This window comes from Nerophis lumbriciformis, linkage group LG07 (genome assembly GCF_033978685.3).
Source record: "Nerophis lumbriciformis linkage group LG07, RoL_Nlum_v2.1, whole genome shotgun sequence".
Classification (NCBI taxonomy): domain Eukaryota; kingdom Metazoa; phylum Chordata; class Actinopteri; order Syngnathiformes; family Syngnathidae; genus Nerophis; species Nerophis lumbriciformis.
The window spans coordinates 43,943,631-43,957,425 of NC_084554.2; the positions used below are offsets into that span (position 1 = coordinate 43,943,631).

The following is a 13,795-nucleotide window of genomic DNA, read 5'->3' on the forward strand; positions in this document are numbered from 1 at the left end:
GAAAGTGAGAAAATGGCGGATTGCTTCCCGACGCCTTTCTATTATTCGCTCCGAGAGCGAATAATAGAAAGGCGTTTAATTCGCCAAAATTCACCCATTTAGAGTTCGGAAATCGGTTAAAAAAATATATGGTCTTTTTTTCTGCAACATCAAGGTATATATTGACGCTTACATAGGTCTGGTGATAATGTTCCCCTTGAATGAGAATACATGGGGGAGGGAGGTTTTTTTGGTTGGTGCACTAATTGTAAGTGTATCTTGTGTTTTGTATGTTGATTTAATAAAAAAATTAAAAAAAATTAAAAAAATGGTTTTTTTAATTTCTTGTGCGGCACGGTACCAATTGATCCACGGCCCAGTGGTTGGGGACCATTGCTCTATGAGACAGGTGCACTGTGCTTTACTATTAAGAACAGACAGCAAAGATGCTAATCAAAGATGTTCTATATGTGAGGACATACTTAGTATCTCAGGTAACTAGGACTGTTTTGTGTTTTGTTTTTACTTTACGAAAAAAATATCGAGATATGTATCGTATATTGCCATTAAGCATACGGAGCGGAAAACACAACCAAAAATTGTAGGCTTATTCACGCGACAAAGCCGGCCTACTCCCACCCAGCCCCTTCCCCCTGAAAAGAGACACCACCTTAACTAACAAACATTCTCGGGGAAACACTGTATATATATATATGGGGGGGGTAAAAAGTTGGTGACCACTGCTCTACAGTATATGTGCTTCATGATTAGTTGGCTCTCTTGAAGCAGTAAACCATGTGTGTCAATCACCATGGCAACAAATATGTCAGCTCTCAAAAGGCATTCAGTGAAATGAAACTTGCTACTTGACCTTTTGTCAAAGTGTGAGGGTGGGCGACTCCTTGAGGGGCGAGGTTGTTTACACTTACAACAAGCTTTTATACATCCACAGCCTACATTCTGTTTGCGAGCAGAAGAAGGATGCGATATAAACCTTTTATATGCGGTTATGTTTAATAGGATAACATAACATTACATTGAAATTCTATTTGTGGATTGATCCACAAAGGAAACATTAGCACTGTCATCACATGGTTTTCATTATTAATTTGCTCGAAGTGTGACAAAAACTTTTTTTTTTCTTCACATAATGTCAATCCAATTAATGAAACAAACTGAAGTTAAATAAAACATATTTGATTAAAAATTAGTTTTACATGCAGAACGCAATGAGAAATACAAATAAATGAATTTAAAAATGTGCGGTAGCAGAAAAGAAAAGAAAAAGCAATGCATTGTGGGCTTTGTGGGCCGACTGCATGTACGACACTGCCCAAATGTTTTATTGTCTTTAACACATTTAAAACACGGTGCAAACTTGCTGCATCACTAACTGCCACTATTGTTTATATCAGTGTTTTTCAACCTTTTTTGAGCCAAGGCACATTTTTTGCGTTGACAAAAATCCGGAGGCACACCACTAGCAGAAAACATTAAAAAATTAAACTCAGTTGACAGTAAAAAGTCGTCGTCGCAATTGTGGATGCCGTCTCTGCTCCACAGTAAGTCTTTGCTGTCGTCCAGCATTCTGTTTTGTTTACTTTGTAGCCAATTCAGATGTAGTTTCGTTCTGCGTAGCCTTCCCTAAGCTTCAATGCCTTTTCTAAGAGGCACTCACCTTTTGTTTATTTTTGGTTGAAACGCGGCCTCCTGCTGTTTCCGACATCTACAAAGCAATTAGCTACCGGCTGCCACCTACTGATATGGAAGAGTATTACACGGTTACTCTGCAAAGACACTCAACAACAACCAGAGGTGGGTAGTAACGCGCTACATTTACTCCGTTACATCTACTTGAGTAACTTTTGGGATAAATTGTACTTCTAAGAGTAGTTTTAATGCAACATACTTTTACTTTTACTTGAGTATATTTATAGAGAAGAAACGCTACTTTTACTCCGCTACTTTTATCTACATTCAGCTCGCTACTCGCTACTAATTTTTATCGATCTGTTAATGCACGCTTTGTTTGTTTTGGTCTGTCATAGTGCCTGCGTTTCAACAAATACAGTCACTGGTGACGTTCACTCCGTTCCACCAATCAGATGCAGTCACTGGTGACGTTGAACCAATCAAACAGAGCCAGGCGGTCACATGACCCGACTTAAACAGGTTGAAAAACTTATTGGGGTGCTACCATTTAGTGGTCAATTGTACGGAATATATACTGTACTGTGCAATCTACTAATAAAAGTTCCAATCAATCAATCAAAATTGTGATGGAAAAAAGACCCTTTTTTATTTCAACCGTACATCTCGTCAAAAGCCTAAAGACTGACTACACAGTTCCTGTCTTCACAATAAAAGTGCCGCTCCATCGCGCATGCGCTTTCAAAATAAGAGTCTCCGAAAGCCAGCGCAAACAAGCTAGCAAGCTACGGAGTTTGCCGCCAATGTATTTCTTGTAAAGTGTATAAAAACGAATATGGAAGCTGGACAAATTAGATGCCAAAAACCAAACACTTTCATGTGGTATTAGACAGAAAGGAGAAACTTTTTTTCTCCTCCATTTGAAAACGTGGCCGTTATCATCACTGCTGTCTGATTCCAATCAATGCAAGTCATCAGAATCAGGTAATACACCAACTTATATTCTTGTCTTCATGAAAGAAAGGAATCTATATGTGTTAAACATGCATGTATATTCATTAAAACACCTTTAACATGTAAACAAAAACGGCAAAATAAATAAATATAAATTATATACTGTATATATCAATGTGTATATATATATATATATATGTGTGTGTGTATATATATATATATATGTGTGTATATATATATATATATATATCTATATATATCTATATGTGTGTGTGTATATATATATATATATGTGTGTGTATATATATATATATATATATATATATATATATATGATATGTGTGTGTATGTTACTCATCAGTTACTCAGTACTTGAGTAGTTTTTTCACAACATACTTTTTACTTTTACTCAAGTAAATATTTGGGTGACTACTCCTTACTTTTACTTGAGTAATAAATCTCTAAAGTAACAGTACTCTTACTTGAGTACAATTTCTGGCTACTCTACCCACCTCTGACAACAACACATAACTTGCAGACTATAATTACTGGTTTGCAAAAAAATTTTTTTTAACCCAAATAGGTGAAATTACATAATCTCCCACGGCACACCAGACTGTATCTCACGGCACACTAGTGAGGGAACAAATTATGACATATTTCTTATTTCCAACTTAGAACAAAGCCAAGGGCCTCGGACCAGTAATCGAACCAAAAAAGGCTTGGATAGCAGCCATAAAACCAAACGTCACTTGCAACTTTATCAGCTGACATGTTGTGTTCACAGCATTTTCAGACTGGCAAGTTTGAATTGGTATGTTTTGTTAGAATATTTTCTAACCTTGGGGCAGAGTGAACTAACTGTACATGAGATCTTACCTCATGTGGAGTACATTATGTTCAAGGACATAATGAATGCACCCTGTTTTTTTCCACATGAGAGACACATTGTATCTCATTTAGCTTCCAGAAGGCGAGGTACTAGGTTTGAGACAAAGGCATAGTGGACAGATGTGTGTGTCCAACACACACGACAAGTTAACTTTTGGTTTTGATATCCATCAAGATTGACAAAAGCAACCATTTACAGATAATGCTCTGGACTTTATACGGCGCAGTCCTCTCTTCAGTGCTGGTATTACTATTGTTTGTAAATAATAAATTGTTAATCTACAATTCTAGTCACATCTCATTAATCATACAATCATCTCGGAGGACTCTTTCTTGCAAAAGGGAGGGTCCCTTTTTTGAGATCAGAGCGGTTAAAAAAAACGCGACTTTTATATTTATTGCGTCCTGTGTGTTCAAATTTTTCAGCATATTGCTCGTATGTCCTCCTTGATGAACTAGCAGGCTTTTAATTATTACAAGTAGCGCTGTTGCAATCTTTTGTTGTAATATGTTTGTGTTTGTTCTGCCCGGGCACTGACATTTTGCAATCTGATGTCACTACTACAGGGGCGGTATAGCTCGGTTGGTAGAGTGGCCGTGCCAGCAACTTGAGGGTTCCAGGTTCGATCCCCGCTTCCGCCATTCTAGTCACTGCCGTTGTGTCCTTGGGCAAGACACTTTACCCACCTGCTCCCAGTGCCACCCACACTGGTTTAAATGTAACTTAGATATTGGGTTTCACTATGTAAAGCGCTTTGAGTCACTCGAGAAAAGCACGTCGCGTAATGACGTCATCCCCATCCGGAAGAATCATTAAAAGAACATTTACAAAAATGGCAAGTGATTCCAAGGAATCGATAAGCTGGGAACTTGTCCACTAACAGTCAATATTTATTTATTTTATTTGTATTTTTTCTTAAAAAATATAAGTGAAGGCTGCCAAAAGTGAGTTTTTGTTAAACCAAGTATTGTGTGTTTTTTTCCATATACAACAGCCTATCTGGATTCGATAAAAGAATCGATAAGAAATCGGTTCGATAAGAGGATTCGATAATGGCATCGAAATCAATAATTTCTTAACAAACATCATCCTTATGCATAAGTCACTCCAAAAATGACTGGCAGATTTCACTCCAAAATACATCCCAAAAGTACTTTAGATAAAACGGTTACCAAGTTTTGTGCAAAAAAAAAATAAAAAAAGACATGTATTCAAGTAAAACATTTAAAAATGTTCCTAAATGACTTCCTGACAATAAAATGGCATTTGTGTACAAATATTTGAGTCTTTTGTGAAGCAGATTTTAATTATGCAAGCGAGTAATCACCTTTGATTATCATGGTTAATCCAAATTCCAAAATGTGATTAATGTCCTGAAAAAGAAACTGTTATTTGAATGTATAAAATGACCTAAATATCCTGTGCAAAACGAGCATTGCTTCTTATTATGACAAATCAAATGTCTTGTTTAATCTATTTTCATGATAAGGTCCATGTTGACTGAAAGGCCAAGAAGAGCGTGTCTTACTTGTACAAAGGGATGTCGGGCTCTTTGCCCTCCGTCCTCAGAGTCAAGCAGCACTGCTGCAGCTGAGACTTGGGGTCATTCCAGTCCTGGTTCAGGATGAATTCCTGTAACACACAAAACCCGCAAAGGGGAGAGAGGACGCCATGAAAACGCTTCCTTTTAGAGATGTAGGAAATAAACAATCTGTGTTTGCTTTGCAATGGCTTTTATTCCATTTGTACCCCGTGAACTCCCCACAGCCCGAGCATCAGCAGCATAGAACTCTCCATCTGGACAAATCACAGACTACTTAAGACAAAAGCCAATCCGCGTCCAGAAATACGGTACGACCGGGAGTCTCCCAGGTGTGCCGCCCTGATACATTTCTCTTATCCAGGGGGGACTTCTAAAAGCTCTTCCATTAACAGCGAAGCAGCCTCGTCATAAAAAGGCAGACTTTGAATCCAGAACTGTCTGCTCCTATTAATTTTCTACAAAGAGTGCTTCTGCTGCCTGCTCTTTCGCTTTATTGCTCCCGACCTCTCAGAAGCTGCACTTTGTTTCCCTTTTTCTTCTTTCCACTTCCCCATCTCTTGGGGTGGGTGTGCTGCACTGCACAGCTGCAGCCTAAAGAAGAGAAATGTGAGGAGCAGCATTTTGCCCACTTTTCAGTACGCCTGCTCTCCTCATGCGTAATCACAAAGCGCAGCAAGGAGAGGAAGAAGTCATTATAAAGGGAGGGCCCTTCATTGCTTCTGTTTTTGCCCAAATTGGATGAAACGCGAGACAACGCGGTGTGAGGGTGGTGTGTGTGTGTGTGTGTGTGTGTGGGGTGCTGGTGTACGCGCCAGCCGCCGCTTTGCAACTTTTCCTCTTGGAAGTGGAAATGAGGCGGCCATGACGCAAAGCTCAGCTCCTTCCAGAGTCGGGATTCTCCCCGGAGAGGCTCACCGAGACGGCAATTAGCCCGGCACATCAGACCGCGGCAGAGCTTCAGAGGGGAGGCCGCCACCGAGCTTTGTCCCGAACTCGTGCACGGTCCGCCGCGCATGAGCCTTTGCTTCATTCCGACCCAGACTGTGAGCGAGGACGTTAATGCTACGCAGTTTTTAAATGGAAATGAAGAAATGCATTACATACAAAACCCAAAACCAGGGAAGTTGGCACGTTGTGTAAGTCGTAAATAAAAACAGAATACCGTATTTTTCGGAGTATAAGTCGCAGTTGTCGCTTAAAGACTCCGCCGAGAAAAAACAAAAATACAACAAAAACCACCCCAAGCCGAAAGCCCACGTTGTGGTCAGGAGCAACGCACGCAGTATGGCAAAAGCTACGGTGGAGTTTGGTGTGGCTAGTCTGCCCTGCATGGCGCACACTTTGCAGCTTGCAGTGAACGGAGGTGCCGTGTCTCAACGCAGCATTTCAGAAGCTCTGACTTCAAGCACTCACCACTAGCTTGCAGCACATTTGTGTTACTCATACAAATACGTTAAAGCAGGGCAGATTGAGCCCAGTTTATAATTTCCTGTTATACAGTATACCAGGCAGCCTTACACTAAAGGAGTACTATGTTATTGTTTACTTTATTACTCTAGTATACTCTGGACTGAAGCTGTGTGCCTTCATTGTTTTTGTAGCTGTTGTTTTGAGGCATGTTTAAAAAATAAAAATAATAATGCACTTTGTGAAAGTCAAAGTATAGTACTTCCCATAGTTGTAGTGGGTCTCAGGGAGAGCATGTCCCAAATTCCAAGCTGCTGTTTTGAAGCATGTTAAAAAAAAAATACCGTAATGCACTTTGTGACTTCAATAATAAATATGGCAGTGCCATGTTGGCATTTTTTCCATAACTTGAGTTGATTTATTTTGGAAAACCTTGTTACATTGTTTAAAGCAGGGGTGCTCATTACGTCGATCGCGATCTACCGGTCGATCTCGGAGGGTGTGTCAGTCGATCACCAGCCAGGCATTAAAAAAATAGTCCTAAAAATGAGCGATCATAAATCTTCACTATGACGTCACTTTCGTCACTTGATTGACATTCAAGGCACCCGAGGGTCTTCTGAGATGACGCTGGCTGCTGCCAGCTCATTAAAATTACCGACTGGAAGGCGAGAAACACTTTATTTCAACAGACTCTGGCGCCGTACCTGTCGTCAAAACTCCAAAGACCGACTGCACAGTTGCACAATAAAAGCTCTGCTTCATCCTGCCTGCGCTACCAAAATAAGAGTCTCAGAAAGCTGGCGTGCACAAGCTAGCAAGCTACGGAGTTTGCCGACAATGTATTTCTTGTAAAGTTTATACAAAGGAGTACGGAAGCTGGACAAATAAGATGCCAAAAACCAACCACTTTCATGTGGTATTGGACAGAAAGGACTTTTTTTCTCCTCCATTCGAAAATGCGTACGTTATCATCACCACTGTCTGATTCCTATCAATGCAAGTCATCACAATCAGGTAATACACCAACTTATATTCTTGTCTTCATGAAAGAAAGGAATCTATATGTGTTAAACATGCTTGTATTATCTTTAACCACCTTTAAGTTGTTAACAATATTAACTATATGTGTTAAACATGCTTGTATTATCTTTAACCACCTTTAACTTGTTAACAATATTAACTATATGTGTTAAACATGCTTGTATTATCTTTAACCACCTTTGTAAACAATATTAACTATATGTGTTAAACATGCTTGTTTTATCTTTAACCACCTTTAAGTTGTTAACAATATTAACTATTTGTGTTAAACATGCTTGTATTATTTTTAACCACCTTTAACTTGTTAACAATATTAACTATATGTGTTAAACATGCTAGCATTATCTTTAAACACCTTTAACTTGTTAACAATATTAACTATATGTATTAAACATACTTGTATTATCATTAAACACCTTTAATGTATTAACAATATTAACTATGTGTTAAACATGCTTGCATTATCATTAAACACCTTTAACTTGTTAACAAAAACATATATTTCACAAATAAGTAAATATAAATTATATATATGAATGAGGTAGATCCCCACGACTTGATCAATTGAAAAGTAGCTCGCCTGCAGAAAAAGTGTAAGCACCCCTGGTTTAAAGCATCCAGCGGGGCATCACAACAAAATTAGGCATAATAATGTGTTAATTCCACGACTGTATATATCGGTATCGGTTGATATCGGAATCGGTAATTAACAGTTGGACAATATCGGAATATCGGATATCGGCAAGTTTTGGTTTTTCTTTGTTTTACTTTTGTAGCTGTATGTAGAAATGGCGCCGCTGGAGTAGCAGCTAGTTGCATCAGTACTCTTTTAATGTGTTTTATGTCTTTTAATGTTTCCCTGTTGTTTTACCTCATTTTTGTAGACTTTTTGAATCTGCACAGCAACATCATTTCCCCATTGTGGGATGACTAAAGTCTATCCTTTTTGTGGTATCAAAATTTTGGTTCACGTTTGCTGAATCAATGGCATCAGTGGCGACTAACAAGCCAATATAATAGCGCCGTCCCGACACTGTTGCGGTTCCCATTAAGGATGACTAAAATAGCAATCCCAGCGCCGCTTTGAGCCTCGCGTCAATGCCCGCGCCATTAGGGCAGCGCCATTAACCCCCCTCCACGACCCCTTTTTCTGCCCCCAAGTGGTCTCTCTCAGCGGCTCATTGATCAGGCGCTGGCAATAGAGGGCTCACCTTCAGTCGGGGGAAGAAGCAGACGTTCATGAAGGTGTGCACATATTCCAGATCCTTGTCAATATAGAGCGCTGCAATAAAAGCTGGAAGAAGCACATAAATACAGCTTAGTCACAAATAAATGGATGAATTCATAACATTTGATTGAAATTGTTTGCTTAGTGCTTTCCTGCCTGTTTAAAGCGCACAGTCAAGGCCGTGCAATAAAAAAACAAACTGAAATGCGAGTAAGCGGCGTCTAAGTGAAATGACCTCCTATTTGAAATGTAAGCTGCATCTGGCCGCCTACGCTTATTTCCTCAGCCAGGGGAGGAATGAATATGGGGATAGGAATATGGGTAATATTTGAGGAAGAGGCCGCCGTCGCTGCAGGGTACAAACGCTCATATGCGGAAGGCGCTCGTTTTCCGTTGGCCGACCCGCGCCTGACGGTGCGATTTGAAAGGCAAACGATGGGAGGTGTTTTGTTTTTATATCTTCCTGCATTGCGGACTCACTGGTCAATGATGTCGACTTTCTCTCCGTCTTTCTACACCCATGGAGAGATTGATTCTCAGCATGGTATAGTGCTCTTGGCCTGATGAGCGTCCTCCTTTAGGACCATTATCCTTTTGGGCCTTCACCCCAGGCAGAAACAGAAGAAGACATTCAAAAATCACTGGGGAACCGAGTATGACCGAGGAAGTGTGTATGAACATGCACCCATGACCTTAAAGAGGGTTAATACTAAGGCTGCATAATCGATTGTTTAATGAGTGTAACTAACAAAAATTTCTACAATCCAGAAAGTTTGCCTGGAACTTTAGGTACGCAAACATACAGTACTTTCCACACAGCCGCTGCAAAAGGTGGAGTAATGCAGTGTGGTTTCTCCTATTTTTTCTAATGCACACATGTTAAAAGAGCAAGTTCAATGTTAATGATGTGCATTTATAAAAACAAAAGAATGAAGATCATGGCAAGCGGAAAAATTATTTTCCCTGAAATACACATTGAGTCTATGAAGGGGGGTTCATCCAATCACTCCATTAATCGAACAAATTAATCGATAGATTAGTCAATGACTAAAATACTCGATAGCTGCAGCCCTAGTTAAAGGGGAACATTATCACCAGACCTATGTAAGCGTCAATATATACCTTGATGTTGCAGAAAAAAGACCATATATTTTTTTAACCGATTTCCGAACTCTAAATGGGTGAATTTTGGCGAATTAAACGCCTTTCTATTATTCGCTCTCGGAGCGATGACGTCACGTTGTGACGTCACATCGGGAAGCAATCCGCCATTTTCTCAAACACTGAGTCAAATCAGCTCTGTTATTTTCCGTTTTTTCGACTGTTTTCCGTACCTTGGAGACATCATGCCTCGTCGGTGTGTTGTCGGAGGGTGTAAAAACACGAACAGGGATGGATTCAAGTTGCACCAGTGGCCCAAAGATGCGAAAGTGGCAAGAAATTGGACGTTTGTTCCGCACACTTTACCGACAAAAGCTATGCTACGACAGAGATGGCAAGAATGTGTGGATATCCTGCGACACTCTAAGCAGATGCATTTCCAACGATAAAGTCAAAGAAATCTGCCGCCAGACCCCCATTGAATCTGCCGGAGTGTGTGAGCTATTCAAGGACAAAGGTCCTCGGTAGCACGGCAAGCAATGGCGGCAGTTTGTTCCCGCAGACGAGCGAGCTAAACCCCCTGGATGTCTTGGCTCACACCGTCCCTTATGCCACCGAAGATGATCAAGAGAAGAATATCGACCCTAGCTTCCCTGGCCTGCTGACATCAACTCCAAAACTGGACAGATCAGCTTTCAGGAAAAGAGAGCGGATGAGGGTATGTCTACAGAATATATCAATTGATGAAAATTGGGCTGTCTGCACTTTCAAAGTGCATGTTGTTGCCAAATGTATTTCATATGCTGTAAACCGAGTTCATAGTTGTTAGTTTCCTTTAATGCCAAACTAACACATACCAATCGTTGGTTAGAAGGCGATCGCCGAATTCGTCCTAGCTTTCTCCCGTGTCGCTGGCTGTCGTGTCGTTTTCGCTTGCATACGGTTCAAACCGATATGGCTCAATAGCTTCAGTTTCTTCTTCAAATTCGTTTTCGCTACCTGCCTCCACACTACAACCATCCGTTTCAATACATGCGTAATCTGTTGAATCGCTTAAGCCGCTGAAATCCGAGTCTGAATCCAAGCTAATGTCGCTATAGCTTGCTGTTCTATGCGCCATGTTTGTTTGTGTTGGCATCACTGTGTGACGTCACAGGAAAATGGACGGGTGTTTATAACGATGGTTAAAATCAGGCACTTTGAAGCTTTTTTTTAGAGGTATTGCGTGATGGGTAAAATTTTGAAAAAAACTTCGAAAAATAAAATAAGCCACTGGGAACTGATTTTTAATGGTTTTAACCCTTCTGAAATTGTGATAATGTTCCCCTTTAATACACCACAGAAAACACGTCAGTCCCGCATTTTGCGCAAATATGCCCAAAATGTATGTATGTTATGTACGGCTTACTTTTCGTTTTATTCAGTTTTTTTAACAAAGTGTTTATACTATCATCAACTTATACGGCATCAATTCCTGGTACCTGGGAAAAGATACCGGTAATTATTTTTGCTACTTTTGTGTGTGTTAATAAACAATGTTTTGTAACAATTTTTTTTTATTGTAACCTTTAAAAAACGATTATGATAATTTATGTGCAGTTGTTATACATAGTTTTATTTTAAATGTATTATCTCATTTGCAAGTATGAGATTAAGTTGCAATTACAGTTGCTAGTTCAAGACATTAAATGGCAGTAGTGTATAATTTAAGGTGTGTTGCTTTGTTTTTTGTTGCGCCCTGAAAGGCGGTAATACTGTAAGTATAGTACTTACTACACACCAGCTGTTTAATTGTTACGTGCATCTTAGTTGTAGTTTTCATTAACAAAGTTGGAGCTGTTGAAATCAACAACTAAAAAATAGTGAAGTAGATATTTATCATCACTGCTCTAGCACCAGCTCTTTTGCCCTGCATGAGAAAAGTTGGCTTTTTTCCACTAAAGCAATGTGAAGAAAAAAAGAAAAATACAACAACCTAAGTCTTGTCCAGCTGTTTACTGACGTATACTATTCAAGTTTAAATACATTTTACTGCAAATTAATATCGGCTCCAAATATCGGTCATCGGCCTCCTTGACTACTAATAATCAGTATTGGCCCTGAAAACACCATAATGGTCGATCGCTATGGTGGAGCCTTACTTTACTTACATTAGAATGTTTTTTGAATCAATATTTTGTTGCCACCCGTAACCGAGATACCGTTAGATGGCACAGTTGAATTTTAAAATAATCAGTGGCCGATAGGATCAGCGGAACTCAGTCGGTGCCAAAAAAGTACCAGTTTCAGTATCCATTCCTATCTATAATATGACCAAACATTGCCTGCATATCAGTCTGCCGAATAAAGTGCTCATTTAAAGAATCCCACAAGTTGGTGACTCAATCTTTGTCCTTTTTTTTAATGAGTATGACTGCAAAATAAGCCACAATGGGGCCGAATAAAGTTGTAAGCATACTTGCCAACCCTCCCGGATTTTCCGGGAGACTCCCGAAATTCAGCGCCTCTCCCGAAAACCTCCCGGGACAAATTTTCTCCCGAAAATCTCCCGAAATTCAGGCGCTAACCCACAATATAACCAGCATACCTACCAAATCACGTTATAACTGTAGAATGATGGAGGGCGAGTTCTTGGTTTCTTATGTGGGTTTATTGTTAGGCAGTTTCATTAACTTCCTCCCAGCGCGGCAACAACACACAACAACAGCAGTCACGTTTTTGTATACCGTAAAGCAGTTCGTCTGCCGTAAACAGCAATGTTGTGACACTCTTAAACAGGACAATACTGCCATCTAGTGTTATGTGTGTGTATATGTGTAAATAAATGAACACTGAAATTCAAGTATTTATATATATATATATATATATATATATATAATACAATTAATATATATATATATATATATATATATATATATATATATACATATATATATATATATATGTATATATATATATACATATAATAAAATAAATAAATATAAATATATATATATATATATATATATATATATATATATATATATTTGAAATACTTGACTTGGTGAATTCTAGCTGTAAATATACTCCTCCCCTTTTAGCCACGCCCCGACCACGCCCCCTTCTAACCCGACCACGCCCACCCCACCCCGCCTCCCCCCACCTCCCGAAATCGGAGGTCTCAAGGTTGGCAAGTATGGTTGTAAGTGCCAGCACTTTGATAAAGAAAACTTTACTACTGTAAAATGCATCATCCACTGTGTTATTGCTTGTACTACCTTTATTGTCTTATGTGCCCTGTGCAGCACTGTGGTCAACCTAGGTGCTTTAAAGGGGAACATTATCACAATTTCAGAATGGTTAAAACCATTAAAAATCAGTTCCCAGTGGCTTATTATATTTTTCAAAGTTTTTTTCAAAATTTTACCCATCACGCAATATCCCTAAAAAAAGCTTCAAAGTGCCTGATTTTAACCATCGTTATAAACACCCGTCCATTTTCCTGTGACGTCACACAGTGATGCCAACACAAACAAACATGGCGGAAAGAACAGCAAGCTATAGCGACATTAGCTCGGATTCAGACTCGGATTTCAGCGGCTTAAGCGATTCAACAGATTACGCATGTATTGAAACGGATGGTTGTAGTGTGGAGGCAGGTAGCGAAAACGAAATTGAAGAAGAAACTGAAGCTATTGAGCCATATCGGTTTGTACCGTACGCAAGCGAAACCGACGAAAACGACACGACAGCCAGCGACACGGGAGAAAGCGAGGACGAATTCGGCGATCGCCTTCTAACCAACGATTGGTATGTGTTTGTTTGGCATTAAAGGAAACTAACAACTATGAACTAGGTTTACAGCATATGAAATACATTTGGCAACAACATGCACTTTGAGAGTGCAGACAGCCCAATTTTCATCAATTAATATATTCTGGAGACATACCCTCATGTCAGCAGGCCAGGGAAGCTAGGGTCGATATTCTTCTCTTGATCATCTTCGGGACGGTGTGAG

At 39.6% G+C, this 13,795-nt stretch overlaps 1 protein-coding gene across 2 annotated transcripts in view; it reads right to left on the reverse strand.

Annotated features, from left to right (window-relative positions):
* Nucleotides 1-13,795, reverse strand: part of drosha (drosha ribonuclease III) — a 298,514-nt gene that overhangs the window by 33,212 nt on the left and 251,507 nt on the right. For both annotated transcript variants that reach the window (XM_072913522.1, XM_061965099.1), the window contains exons 28-29: nucleotides 8,681-8,763; nucleotides 5,004-5,107 (exon numbers count right to left, since the gene is read on the reverse strand). In XM_072913522.1, the coding sequence (XP_072769623.1) occupies nucleotides 5,004-5,107; nucleotides 8,681-8,763 (187 nt within the window). The remainder of the gene's footprint in view (nucleotides 1-5,003; nucleotides 5,108-8,680; nucleotides 8,764-13,795) is intronic.